Source organism: Coregonus clupeaformis, chromosome 3 (assembly GCF_020615455.1).
Source record: "Coregonus clupeaformis isolate EN_2021a chromosome 3, ASM2061545v1, whole genome shotgun sequence".
Taxonomy (NCBI): Eukaryota; Metazoa; Chordata; class Actinopteri; order Salmoniformes; family Salmonidae; genus Coregonus; species Coregonus clupeaformis.
This window is the reverse complement of record NC_059194.1, coordinates 32,244,903-32,258,821: the sequence shown is the minus strand read 5'-3', so window position 1 is coordinate 32,258,821 and position 13,919 is coordinate 32,244,903. Positions and strand designations below refer to the sequence as shown.

Genomic DNA, 13,919 nt, shown 5'->3' with positions numbered 1-13,919 from the left:
CTTTTATTTTACACAATCAGCTGGTACAAATAAATTGGGCATTACTTTATTCACAAAAAAGTTGATCATAGATACCAATTTGCCACTACAAACAGTGAATAGGTTGAATACCAGAAAGTTGCATCGATTGTAGTTGATATGTTTATTTTATTTTGTATAAAGATGGACAGAGGACTGTTGCTGGACATGTAGCCTACTGGAAGAGGCATCCAACAGATATGAGTCATCCAGGTCTCTCTGGACATGTAGCCTACTGGAAGAGGCATCCAACAGATATGAGTCATCCAGGTCTCTCTGGACATGCCAAGGTCAAACAGTATAATACGGGTAGTTTATGAGGTATTGGGAACATTTCCAGTTACAGTGCACACAGAAGACATCTGCATCAACACATTGGATGTTTGATTTCAGATCCTCTTGCTGATTCTCTTCATGGTCACACCCTTCTCTCCTGGGGTTGTACAGAGCTGTATATTAAAGAGAAAGGAGGATAGTTGAGAAAGGGTTTATCAGAGAGTATTGGAGCATCATCCTTTGGAATGAAGATGATACCAAAGGATGATACTCTGTACTAATAGTACAACATGCTATTTAATATGTACTGTTTAGTAAAAACATATGAAGTAAGCAACAAATATCAAAATACTACTCATCAATACTGATATGGCGTCATCTAATGAGCAATCGTGCCTGTTCCCCGCCATTCGTGAATATTTGTAGAGCGCATCCCCTATTCTGATTATCAGCTGTTGTCAAATACATATGGGTGCGAAAAGACGATTAATTGCCTCAATAGTGTGCAGCGAATTCTACTAGATGAAAAGCCTAAATGAGTATGACATCCAGGCATTTATGACATACTGTAGCGAATTTGGGGGTAGTCCCTACTCAAACCCGGGTCTAGCCAACAGCTTAACGCTAGAGTCCTTAATTGAAACACTAACTAAATTGTAACCCGCCTCTGTTTTGGTAAAAAGCTGTGTGATGGGAGAAATGTAACCACTCTCAAATTCGTAGACAGAGACATGGATGCAAGGACTGACCATCCATGATATCAAAAGTATAGTTTTAACCATGTTTTGAGGCTATATAGTGTTTGTTTACTTTTACATTGTTTACAAACATTGGAGTAAAACAAGCTTATATTTTGCGGTCTGATAGGGTATGACAGTTGAACTAAGCTCATGAGGCCTTCATAAGGTATATATAATTAATAAAAAGTCCAAAAATGTATGTAGCAACTAAGGATTCTAGCTTTAACCATTACGCCAAAAGGTCCAAACCTCTTGACCAGGTCTCTAGATGTTGAGTTAAGGTTGTTACATTACCCCCTTCATTCGGGAGAGCATGTCCCTCTATACCAAGTTCCTTGTGTGTACACGCCTCTCCGATGGCTTTACGGGCACCATCCCACTTCTGACACCAACTTAGCGAATGACGGGGAAGGAAAGCGAACCCTGGTCACTGGCGTGAAAGGCAAACACCCACTTGGTGGGAATTGTAACATCACTCATATAACCAGGATCGCTACAATACTATAAAACGTTATATTTTCAAATTCCCAAAAAGCCTACTATTTAGAATGCAATATGGGTATTCGGACACTTCTTCACTCTATATAAACTCAGCAAAAAAAGAAAAGTCCCTTTTTCAGGACCCTGTCTTTAAAAGAGAATTAGTAAAAATCCAAATAACTTCAAAGATCTTCATTGTAAAGGGTTTAAACACTGTTTCCCATGCTTGTTCAATGAACCATAAACAATTAATGAACATGCACCTGTGGAATGGTCGTTAAGACACTAACAGCTTACAGACGGTAGGCAATTAAGATCACAGTTATGAAAACTTAGGACACTAAAGAGGGCTTTCTACTGACTCTGAAAAACACCAAAAGAAAGATGCCCATGGTCCCTGCTCATCTGCGTGAACTTGCCTTAGGCATGCTGCAAGTAGGCATGAGGACTGCAGATGTGGCCAGGGCAATAAATTGCAATATCCGTACTGTGAGACGCCTAAGACAGCGATACAGGAAGACAGGATGGACAGCTGATCGTCCTCGCAGTGGCAGACCACGTGTAACAACACCTGCACAGGATCGGTACATCCGAACATCACACCTGCGGGACAGGTACAGGATGGCAACAACAACTGCCCAAGTTACACCTGGAACACACAATCCCTCCATCAGTGCGCAGACTGTCAGCAATAGGCTGAGAGAGGCTGGACTGAGGGCTTGTAGGCCTGTTGTAAGGCAGGTCCTCACCAGACATCACCGGCAACAACGCCGCCTGTGGGCACAAACCCACCGTCGCTGGACCAGACAGGACTGGCAAAAAGTGCTCTTCACTGATGAGTCGCGGTTTTGTCTCACCAGGGGTGATGGTCGGATTCGCGTTTATCGTCGAAGGAATGAGCGTTACACCGAGGCCTGTACTCTGGAGTGGGATCGATTTGGAGGTGGAGGGTCTGTAATGGTCTGGGGCGGTGTGTCACAGCATCATCGGACTGAGCTTGTTGTCATTGCAGGCAATCTCGAGTGGCGCAGCGGTCTAAGGCACTGCATCTCAGTGGTTGAGGCGTCACTACAGACCCCCTGGTTCGATTCCAGGCTGTATCATAACCGGCCGTGATTGGGAGTCCCATAGGGCGGCGCACAATTGGCCCAGCGTCGTCCGGGTTTGGCCGGTGTAGGCTGTCATTGTAAAATGAATTTTGTTCTTAACTGACTTGCCTAGTTAAATAAAGGTAAAATAAAAATCTCAACGCTGTGCGTTACAGGGAAGACATCCTCCTCCCTCATGTGGTACCCTTCCTGCAGGCTCATCCTGACTTGACCCTCCAGCATAACAATGCCACCAGCCATACTGCTCGTTCTGTGCGTGATTTTCTGCCATGGCCAGCGAAGAGCCCTGATCTCAATCCCATTGAGCACGTCAGGGATCGGAGGGTGAGGGCTAGGGCCATTCCCCCCAGAAATGTCTGGGAACTTGCAGGTGCCTTGGTGGAAGAGTGTGGTAACATCTCACAGCAAGAACTGGCAAATCTGGTGCAGTCCATGAGGAGGAGATGCACTGCAGTACTTAATGCAGCTGGTGGCCACACAAGATACTGACTGTTACTTTTGATTTTGTTCAGGGACACATTATTCAATTTCTGTTAGGCACATGTCTGTGGAACTTGTTCAGTTCATGTCTCAGTTGTTGAATGTTGTTATGTTCATACAAATATTTATACATGTTAAGTTTGCTGAAAATAAACGCAGTAGACAGTGAGAGGATGTTTCTTTTTTTTTTGCTGAGTTTATGTCTTTCATTTAATCTCTTTCTTACTTAGTCACTCTCCTCTTTCTTTCTCTCTACCTCGCTCACTTGCTCTTACCATGATAAGCTTCTCCCCACTGATCTCAGCAGTAAAATGGTACTGGGGGAACGGAATAGCAATCTTGCCTCCTTCCATAGTGACGGTGGTCTAAGAGGGACGTAAAGAGTTCAGCACATGAAACAAGTTCAGATGCAACATACATATGCTGTACATCTTTGAAATGACAACTTCTAGAATACTTTAGCTGATATTCGATGATTTTAATGAGCATATTCATTCGTTCACTCACTCATTCATTCATTCCCTCACCGTGAATTTGGAGCGTCTCATGGTCTCTAACTCACACTCCTTTCCAATGGTGAACTTGTTAGTCCAGGTCCAGTTTGGGATCATCTGAGACCAGGTGAAATCATCCCCCTCCTGAAGCACCTCTGTTATCACCTTGAAGTCTGTCTTGGCATTGGCAAAACCTATGGGAAGAGTACAGCAGGTGTGGGTTAGAATGTATCAATAATATCTATCTATCTATCTATCTATCTATCTATCTATCTATCTCTCTCTCTCGGTCGGTCGGTCGGTCGGTCGGTCGGTCGGTCGGTCGGTCTGTCTGTCTGTCTGTCTGTCTGTCTGTCTGTCTGTCTGTCTGTCTGTCTGTCTGTCTGTCTGTCTGTCTGTCGTCTGTCTGTCTGTCTGTCTGTCTGTCTGTCTGTCTGTCTGTCTGTCTCGTCTGTCTGTCTCGTCTGTCTGTCTGTCTGTCTGTCTGTCTGTCTGTCTGTCTGTCTGTCTGTCTGTCTGTCTGTCTGTCTGTCTGTCTGTCTGTCTGTCTGTCTGTCTGTCTGTCTGTCTGTCTGTCTGTCTGTCTGTCTGTGCTGTCTGTCTGTCTGTCTGTCTGTCTGTCTGTCTGTCTGTCTGTCTGTCTGTCTGTCTGTCTGTCTGTCTGTCTGTCTGTCTGTCTGTCTGTCTGTCTGTCTGTCTGTCTGTCTGTCTGTCTGTCTGTCTACTGTATCTGTCTGCCTGCCTGCCTGCCTGCCTGCCTGCCTGCCTGCCTGCCTGCCTGCCTGTCTAGGGTTCGGTTGGGCTAAGGTTTGGTAAGGTTATGTTTAGGGTTAGGGTTAGTTGGGAAATATTGATGATATTTTGACGTTAACAACAATGTTCTGTGCAATACCCTAATTCAAAATATTGTTGAGTGTTTTGACTTACCAATTGCCTCTAGAAACTCATCGTAGTTTTCCTGACTTTCGAGCTTGTACTTCCCAGAGAATGCCATGGTGTTGAAGCAATGTGGAACGGTGAAGAACTGAGAAGAGCCAGGTGAGACCTGACAGGAACTCTAGAGAGGTGTGGCATTCTCCTTGTTTTGAAAGAGCTGTATTTTTCCCTATCCAACGTTCAGTGGCTCACTGCCAAAAGAGCCTCATTCTCTTCCTCCACACATAGGCCTACCTGACAGCAGCACAGAAAGGCCCAAAGAAGAAGTATGTAGAATGCATGCCAGTGACGCCAACTTGACGTTCTATTGCCAATGCAATGACGGAAATGTTGTTGTATGCAGAAACAGTCAGGTACTCAAGTGTTGTGTTCAGAAATGTGGATTCCACCTATCCTATTCAGTATTGGGTTGCTGTTGCTTTAAAAAATGAGTGAGCTTGAGGTGTTGATATTATATGGGATGTGATTGAGTCATACAGAACAGAGCAAGTATTTGTGCAAGTTTGTGCAGTATGAGAGACAGAGGTTACTGCACATAGTGCTTATGTAACACCCCTATGGCGGTCTCTCCCGAACCATATATTTAATTTAGGGATCTGGTCCATGTTATTCCGTGGTAGGGTCCCAAGTCAGTATTGATGATAAAGATAACCTTGGTTTAGAAGCCGATATAAACACGTTGTTGAGATAAAAACAACAAAAGTTCAAGGTTTGATGACAATGCTGTACTGACGACTAGTTCCAGAGTCGTGCTTTTCAGTGAATATCCACCTGGTGGCGAATGTCACCACTGGTCGTCCTCAGCATACAGAACAAGCAAGGCAGCAGCATGCTCTGCAACTCCAGCTCCCTCCAACAACAGGCTAGCGTGGGCGAATTCAAACTGAATAGGTAAACTAGAGTGCTGTTGGGAGCTGTAGTTGTAAATATTGTAGGGTGAGCTGTAGTTCTAAATATGACCACCAAAATACACAACATGAAACATGCATGGTGATTGTTACAATCTTACAATCATCAGTATTTGAAGTCTCTGTGATGTGACAACCACTATGCTAGTCTACATCATTCACCACCCATCTGGGTTCAAAGCACCGTCATCTTCCAGATTGCCTTTATTTGCCTTTAATTAATAATGAAATAAGAGCGTTTTAAATGATAAGAGTGTGGGGTAGGTTTAAGGGAGTGTGGGGGATATAGGGGTGGGGTATCGGGGCCTTTTTTTTTTGGAAAATAGGAGGGGTTCATGGTGGGATGGGTCATATGGGAGTGGGGTAAAGGCAGCTTCTTTTTTTGGGGAAAACTCTTTCCGACTCATTTGTGTTGTCTGGGAATCTGAAAGTGGAAGAAACAGTACAGTTATTTCTATAGTTTCCATAGTAACAACATCACTACTTTGAGGTGGTTTATGCATCCAAACAAGACCTGGGGTCCATTCAGTCTCAGCTGTCCTATTGCTAATGTTAGTGAATAGTGTAAGTGGCTGTGGCCATAGAGGTACCTGTATTGTTATTCTATAAGTGTGGATCTCAGTCTCTCCTGGCCCATAGACTGCTGCCAACATAAGGACAAATCTGAGTGTTTAGCTCATCATTTCCTCCTCTTTTAATTTCTCCTCCTTAAAGCTTCTCTCCAACTCATCTCTCCTCTCCTCCACATCCTTTCTCATCCCATCCACCTCTTTCTCTCTCCTCCATCCTCTCCCTCACTCCTTCCAACTCTTCTCTCACTCTCTTGAGGTCCTCTCTTCTTTCCTCCAAGGACTCTTGTGGTCCTCTGTAGCTCAGCTGGTAGAGCACGGCGCTTGTAATGCCAAGGTAGTGGGTTCGATCCCTGGGACCACCCATACACAAAAAAATATATGTATGACTGTAAATTGCTTTGGATAAAAGCATCTGCTAAATGGCATATTATTATTATTTCCAAACTCTGTACCCACACTCTCAATCTCTGTATTCCACCTCTTCTTATACTCCTCCCTTGCCCTCTTCACATCTTCCTCTCTTTCCACCTCACCCATCATCTTTTGAATCATATAATCTCTCTCAGTTAACCTCTCCTTCAGTTATTTAATCTCAAATGTAACTAGTGATTTCGTCCTCCTTGCTCTCCGTCACCTATCTCATCAACTCCAACTTCTAACTTTCTTCTCCCACTTGGCCCTCTCGTCCTGAATCTCTTCCCCTCTCTTCACCTTCTCCTCTACCACTGTCATCTTCTCTTTCATTCCCTCCAACACCTCCCTCACTCTCTCCACATACTCCTTTTTGTTCTTACCCATCTCCAATGTGATATTCTCTATTTCCTCCTTGTGTTTCTGGTTAATTTCATTCATTATTTTCTCCACCTCATGCCTTCCATTCTACTCCATATCCAATGTTACTTGCTTCACCACCTCTTTTAGCACCACTCTCATTTGCTGCAATTCCTCCTTCATCTCCATCTTGATTTTTTCCTTTTCATCCTTGTGTTTGTGCTCAATGTCCATCTTTGTTTTCTGCAACTCCTCCCCTTTCAGTACCTCAATCTCCATCTTGATCTTTTCCATTTCCACCATATGTCTTTGCTCCATTTTCCGCAGCTCCATTCTTCCCTTCTCCTCCATCTCAGTTTTCACTTGCTCCATCTCATTCTCACACATCTTGATGACAGTTCCTGCTCTGTTGATCTCCTTCCTCATCGCCTCCATATCTTATTTTAACCTATTCACTATCTCCTCCTTCTTCTCCAACATCTCTCTCTCCTTTTCAAACTCTTTCTTTGTCATTTCCCTATGGGCTCCCGAGTGGCGCAGCGGTCTAAGGCACTGCATCTCAGTGCTTGAGATGTCACTACAGACCCCCTGGTTCGATTCCAGGCTGTATCACAACTGGCCGTGATTGGGAGTCCCATAGAGCGGCGCACAATTTGGCCGGTGTAGGCCGTCATTGTAAATAAGAATTTGTTCTTAACTGACCATAGGATTACTAGAATGGACCGGTGGCCGTATTGGGTGTACCACAGACATTTAGTATTCAATACAACTTTATTAACAACTAACTCAATTGATATTGGAATGTTTGGTAACACTTTACTGTAAGTGTCCTTATAAATGCATTCATAAAGCCTTTATAACATATATTTAGCACATTATAAAATGTGTCATAAGCTGTCATAAGTAATTTTAAATAGTTATGAGTCACCGCATAAGAGGTTATAAAAATTGTTATAATGGGTGTTAAAAATGACTGTTCATACTGTTGTCATATGCTCTAATGTCAATTGTTAATAAAAACTGCTATTAAACCGTCTGCATGACAACTTATGTCATATGTTATTACATGCTGCATAAGAGTCTACATACCAGATGTTATAACAGGTTGTTATGTATTTTACCAACCTCTGTGTCACATTATTACATTGAATGGAATGATGGGCATCATAACCATGTCATATGACCTTATAGAGTGTGCACAGACACCTTAAGTAAAGTGACAATAATTTGAAGTGTTATAAAACAGTTATGAACGTGCTTATACCACAGTATGAGTTGAGAGTATGAAAAACTTAACCATTCAAAGGATCTCCAAGAGACAATGGCAAATGGGAGCACAGATGTACTTAGGATTTGTATTTATTTTTAAAGAGGACACATTATAAAACCAACAACTTGCCAAGAAAACACAAACGTTGAAATGAAACTGACAACAAAATCAACATTGCTGGGGCACAACGGGATTTGTGACAGCTGTGAAAAAAGGAAGATGTGCAGGCTACTGTAACAATGACAGCTATATTATGAAAGAATTGCTAGTTAATCAGGTAAAAGTAGCTAGCTAGTTGATGTTGCAATACGGTATGAACGTACTTCCTACTTCCTGTTGCAAGTCCTGTACTGTTTTTGAAGGGCTTCAAGCTTATATAATCAAATTCATGAACATGTGGTCATAAATTATATTCGTATTCCTCTATTGATTTGCTCATACCCTATGCCTTTAATTTAAAAACATTTGATGCTCAAGAAGTAAGACACATTGCCGAAAGTTAGAACAATCTCAATTTAACTACATGCCAGAGCATGCCTGGACAGTAAGAACCCGTAACTTTTTTTTTTTACTGAACGTTGCCAGACAGCTGTCAAAATTGTATTTGTTCATGTGTGTAGTTTTGATTAAATTGATGTACGTTTTTGGTTTCGTGTTCTTCTTGGCCGTCAAATACATAGAAAATTGGCCTATGGTAAGTTAATTCGCTCGGAAACACTTATACAATTGAATATATATCTTAAATGGCCACGTTTTCATGACTTTGATGATGCAAATTTGAGGCTAATTCTAATTAACGAGTCACTTACACATCGTACTGCAACATTTATTTGGCCCACCGATGGCTAGCTGGCTATCTATCTAGCAATCTGTTAGCGCCAGCTAGCTAGCTAACGTCACTAGCTACAGGTGGTATTCAAAAATGAACTCTGGCACTCTTTTTTAGATTTAGTCTAGTCTTAGTCATTTGGACTAAAATATCATTCAGTTTTAGTCACATTTTTGTCATTTGAAAAAGGATGTAGTCTATGCCCTTTAATTTTAGTCACATTTTATTCACACCACCTTTGTATTGCCTCATTAACCCCCTAGAGCACCGGTGTGTCAATCTAAGTTACAGAACAAAACAATCCCCATCAAAATCCATCAGTTTAAGCTAGAAATATCTGTTTTCTTGCATTGGATACGTCTCAATCCACCACATCTGCATCCAGTGATGCCAACTTAGCATTTTGTTGCTAGATTTAGCAACTTTTCAGACTACCCTGGCAACTTTTTTTTCAAACAGCACCTAGCAACTTGAAAAAATGTATTGGCACACCTGTATTTGGGGAGTTTCTCCCATTCTTCTCTGCAGATCCCCTCAAGCTCTGTCAGAGATGTTCGATCGGGTTCAGGCTGGGCCACTCAAGGACATTCAGAGACCTGTCCCGAAGTCACTCCTGCATTGTCTTGGCTGTGTGCGTAGGGTCGTTGTCCTGTTGGTCGGTGAACCTTCGCCCCAGTCTGAGGTCCTGAGCACTCTGGAGCAGGTTTTCATCAAGGATCTCTCTGTACTTTGCTCGATTCATCTTTGCCTTGATCTTGACTAGTCTCCCAGTCCCTACCACTGAAAACCATCCCCACAGCATGATGCTTCCACAACCATGCTTCACCATAAGGATGGTGCCAGGTTTCCTCCAGATGTGACGCTTGGCATTCAGACCAAAGAGTTCAATCTTGGTTTCATCAGACCAGAGAATCTTGTTTCTCATGGTCTGAGAGTCTTTAGGTGGCTTTTGGCAAACTCCAAGCGGGCTGTCATGTGCCTTTTACTGAGGAGTGGCTTCCGTCTTGCCACTCTACCACAAAGGCCTGATTGGTGGAGTGCTGCAGAGATGGTTATCCTTCTGGAAGGTTCTCCCATCTCCACAGAGGAACTCTAGAGCTCTGTCAGAGTGAACATTGGGTTCTTGGTCACCTCCCTGACCAAGGCCCTTCTCCCCCGATTGCTCAGTTTGGCCGGGTGGCCAGCTCAAATTTTTATAAATTAGCAGAACTCTGCAAAAATATCCTCAGTGTACAATGTAAAACACCAAATAATGCATCCATATCAGAATTAGGGCGATACCCGCTAACTAGCAAATTCCAGAAAGGAGCTGTTAAATTCTATAACCACCTAAAAGGAAGTGATTCCCAAACCTTCCATAACAAAGCCATCACCTACAGAGAGATGAACCTGAAGAGTCCCCTAAGCAAGCTGGTCCTGGGGCTCTCTTCACAAATACAAACAGAGCCCCAGGACAGAAACTAAATTAGGCCCAACCAAATCATGAGAAAATACAAAGATTATTACTTGACATGTTGGAAAGAATTAACAAAAAAACTGAGCAAACTAGAATGCTATTTGGCCCTAAACAGAGAGTACACAGTGGCAGAATACCTGACCACTGTGACTGACCCAAAATTAAGGAAAGCTTTGACTATGTACAGACTCAGTGAGCATAGCCTTGCTATTGAGAAAGGCCGCCATAGGCAGATGTGTGCACACTGCCCACAAAATGAGGTGGAAACTGAGCTGCACTTCCTAACCTCCTGCCAAATGTATGACCACATTAGAGACGCATATTTCCCTCAGATTACACAGACCCACAAAGAATTCAAAAACGAATCAAATTTTGATAAACTCTCATATATATTGGGTGAAATATTACAGTGTGCTATCACAGCAGCAAGATTTGTCACCTGTTGCCACAAGAAAGGGCAACCAGTGAAGAACAAACACCATTGTAAATACAACCCATATTTATGTATATTTATTTTCCCTTTTGTACTTGAACTATTTGTGACTCATTTCAGGAAACTAGGCATATGTTGCAAAATGTGTTTTTTGGCAGAAATGCCTTCTGGAACATGTAAACTTTTATGTGCCTTAATAACAAACTTGTATGCCATCTGTAAATACGAATAAAATTGTTAAATTACGAGCCTAGTTGGTTTAGCCAAAGAGAAAGACAGCAACCTTCCCACTAGCCATGATTGGCTGAGATAATGAGTGGGCTGGACATGCCGAGAGAGGAGTATGGATTGTGCTGCCATATAGAAGGCTTCTGTCTATTTGAGCTGGTCAGTATGTGTAGGTAATCCTGTCTAATGTGGCTTTTTTTTTAATGTATCATGTAGTGGAGCTGCATAAGTGTTGCTCTCCACTTTCTGGAGGATATAGTTTTGAAATCAGTGGAATTAGAGATGATAGCTAAAGAGATGGAGAAAACAGCTCAAATGAAATGAAATCACATTTTATTTTCCACATGCGCCGAATACAACAGTGAAATGCTTTCTTACAAGCCCTTAACCAACAATGCAGTTTTAAGAAAAATAAGTGTTAAGTAAAAAATAGCTAAGTAATGAACTGGGCCGTACGCACTACCCTCTGTAGTGCCTTGCGGTCGGAGGCCGAGCAGTTGCTATACCAGGCAGTGCTTTCAGTGGTCGACCGTCCAACTGCTCCAACTGGAGAAGATTGTTGGCTTCCACCGAGGTAACCCTAGGAAGACAGAGAAAAATATCAGTGTTAGGGAAACTAAAACTAGCTTTAGGTTATTTTGTGTGCAAATGCAAATAGTTATTAACTGAGATTTTATATATTCACCTTAACAGATGGTGACCCCAGCTAGGAGCAAAAGAGCAGCGAGGTTTCCCAGGTCTCGCCTTCCTTTCATCCTTCTTCCAAAAGTAATTCGCCCGGATGTCGTAGCACATGTCCCCTTCTTGATTCTGCTCCGGTAGCTCTCCTTCTGTTTCTCCTGCGACTTGTCCTGTCACGGTTTCGGCCGAGGCTGCCTCTCTTCCTTGTTCGGGCAGGCTTCGGCGTGCGTTGTCTCCGGAATACTAGCTGCCACCGTTGTATGTTTCATGTTCGTTTGCTTTTGTCTGATTGTTTTCACACCTGTTATCATTTAGTGTCATTAGTGTCCTATTTAGTTCTCGTTGTGTTTGTCAGGTGTTGTGTGTTATTGTTTCGGTACTGTCGTATTTGCTGGTCGTTTGACTATTTCGCTCGGGTTGAGCTTACTACTCCACTGCGCTGGAGCGTATTTACGCACCTGTTTTCGTGCGCCTTTATTTTGGTCGCCTACGTGCGTCGTTCCGCTTTCGGGCGAGTTTTCCTGTTTGCCTTATTGGTAATTTTGACTAAAGTCTTTTGGATTATTGACTTCAGTGTCCTTGCGCTTGATTCCACCCATACACCCACCTACAGCCAACCTTGACAGAATAACACACCCCTAGTATGGAATCAGCAGGAGCCGCTGCAGCCCAGGCGACGCTGGAGGACAGGGTCCTCCAACAAGGCGACCAGATCCAGCAGATGGGGACCGCACTGCAGGAGGTGATCACTACCATCAGAGGCTGGGGAACGCCGCCACCACCACCCTCCCTGCCAGCACCATCGGCCAGTCAGCCCTCGAGGAGTCCGACTCTCGCTCCCGAGGGCTTACGATGGGACCGCGGCCGGGTGCCAGGGTTTCCTTCTCCAGGTGGAGCTGTACCTGGCCACCGTGCACCCGGCGCCCTCGGGACATGAGAGCGTGTCCGCCCTGATCTCCTGCCTGTCCGGGAAGGCGTTGGCATGGGCCAACGCGGAGTGGAGGAGGATCGACGCGGACACTATAACCTACGACGAGTTCTCCCGCCGCTTCAAGGCGGTATTTGACCATCCCCCGGAGGGGAAAGCGGCGGGGGAGCGTCTGGTCTTCCTCCGGCAGGGGAGGAGGAGTGCCCAGGAGTTCGCTCTCGAATTTCGTACTCTAGCGGCGGATGCAGGGTGGAATGATCGGGCTCTCGTCGATCACTACAGATGTAGTCTACGAGAGGACGTCCGTCGGGAGCTGGCCTGTAGGGACACCAGCCTCACGTTCGACCAGTTGGTCGACATGTCCATCAGGCTGGATAACCTGCTAGCTACCCGCGGACGTCCCGAGGGGGTCCGTCCATTTCACCCTCCAGCGCCTCCGAGCCGTGCCCCATGGAGCTCGGGGCGCTGGCGCCAGAGAGAGGAGGGGGTCGGCTTACTAGGGGGTCCATCCCCTGCACCAACTGTGGTCGGGGAGGACACACCGCGGCTAGGTGCTGGGGATGGCCTCCTAAGGGAGAGGACGACAGGTCCCGCACTGGGGATTCCTTCCAGGTGAGTAGGCGCCCACTCACCCAGAGCTCTCTGCTACACATTTCTGTATGCCTGTGAGTTTTCCACAGGTAGCACCTCATTCCCAGCATAAGGCGCTGGTAGATTCAGGCGCGGCTGGGAATTTTATTGATAAGAAGTTTTGTTTAGCTTTAGGGATTCCCCTTCTTCCTGTTGATGTCCCTTTCCCCGTTCATGCCCTAGATAGCCGTCCGTTGGGGGCGGGCTTGATCAGGGAGGTCACTGCGCCACTTAGGATGTGTGCGCAGGGGGGTCATCAGGAGATGATTCAGCTATTTCTGATTGCCTCTCCTGCGTATCCGGTGGTGCTGGGCCTGCCCTGGTTGAGTACCCATAACCCATCTATTTCGTGGCAGGAGAGGGCTCTGATGGAGTGGTCTGCCCAGTGTGTGGGTAGATGTTTAGGGCGTTTCCGTAGGGGCTACCTCGGTGGAGAGTCCAAACCAGGTGCCCGCATTGCACGTTCCCCTGAGTATGGGGATTTGGCTATTGCGTTTAGTAAGTCGAGGGCGACGCAGTTGCCGCCCCATAGGCAGGGAGATTGTGCGATAGACCTCCAGGCAGGAGCTGCGCTCCCGCGGAGTCATGTGTATCCTCTGTCTCAGGAGGAGAAGGTAGCTATGGAGACTTACATAGACGAATCTCTGAGACAAGGATACATACGGCCTTCCACTTCCCCT

The 13,919-nt window shown here is 44.9% G+C and overlaps 1 protein-coding gene across 1 annotated transcript; it reads right to left on the bottom strand.

Moving 5' to 3' along the window:
• Positions 1-222: 222 nt before the first annotated feature.
• Positions 223-4,630, bottom strand: LOC121546933 (gastrotropin-like). The gene is made up of 4 exons (XM_041858098.1): positions 4,525-4,630; positions 3,631-3,791; positions 3,379-3,468; positions 223-467 (listed from the first exon to the last, which is right to left on the bottom strand). Exons 1-4 carry the CDS (start codon positions 4,589-4,591, stop codon positions 408-410), a joined length of 378 nt encoding a protein of 125 aa, XP_041714032.1. The 5' UTR covers positions 4,592-4,630; the 3' UTR covers positions 223-407.
• Positions 4,631-13,919: the final 9,289 nt, after the last annotated feature.

Excerpts from the sequence above, each read along its gene's own strand:
- LOC121546933 (XM_041858098.1), bottom strand. The coding sequence starts at position 4,591 with ATGGCATTCTCTGGGAAGTACAAGCTCGAAAGTCAGGAAAACTACGAT. Across the intron at positions 3,792-4,524 it reads TGAGTTTCTAGAGGCAATTG|GTTTTGCCAATGCCAAGACA; the intron begins GTAAGTCAAAAC and ends CTCTTCCCATAG. Across the intron at positions 3,469-3,630 it reads TGAGACGCTCCAAATTCACG|ACCACCGTCACTATGGAAGG; the intron begins GTGAGGGAATGA and ends CGTCCCTCTTAG.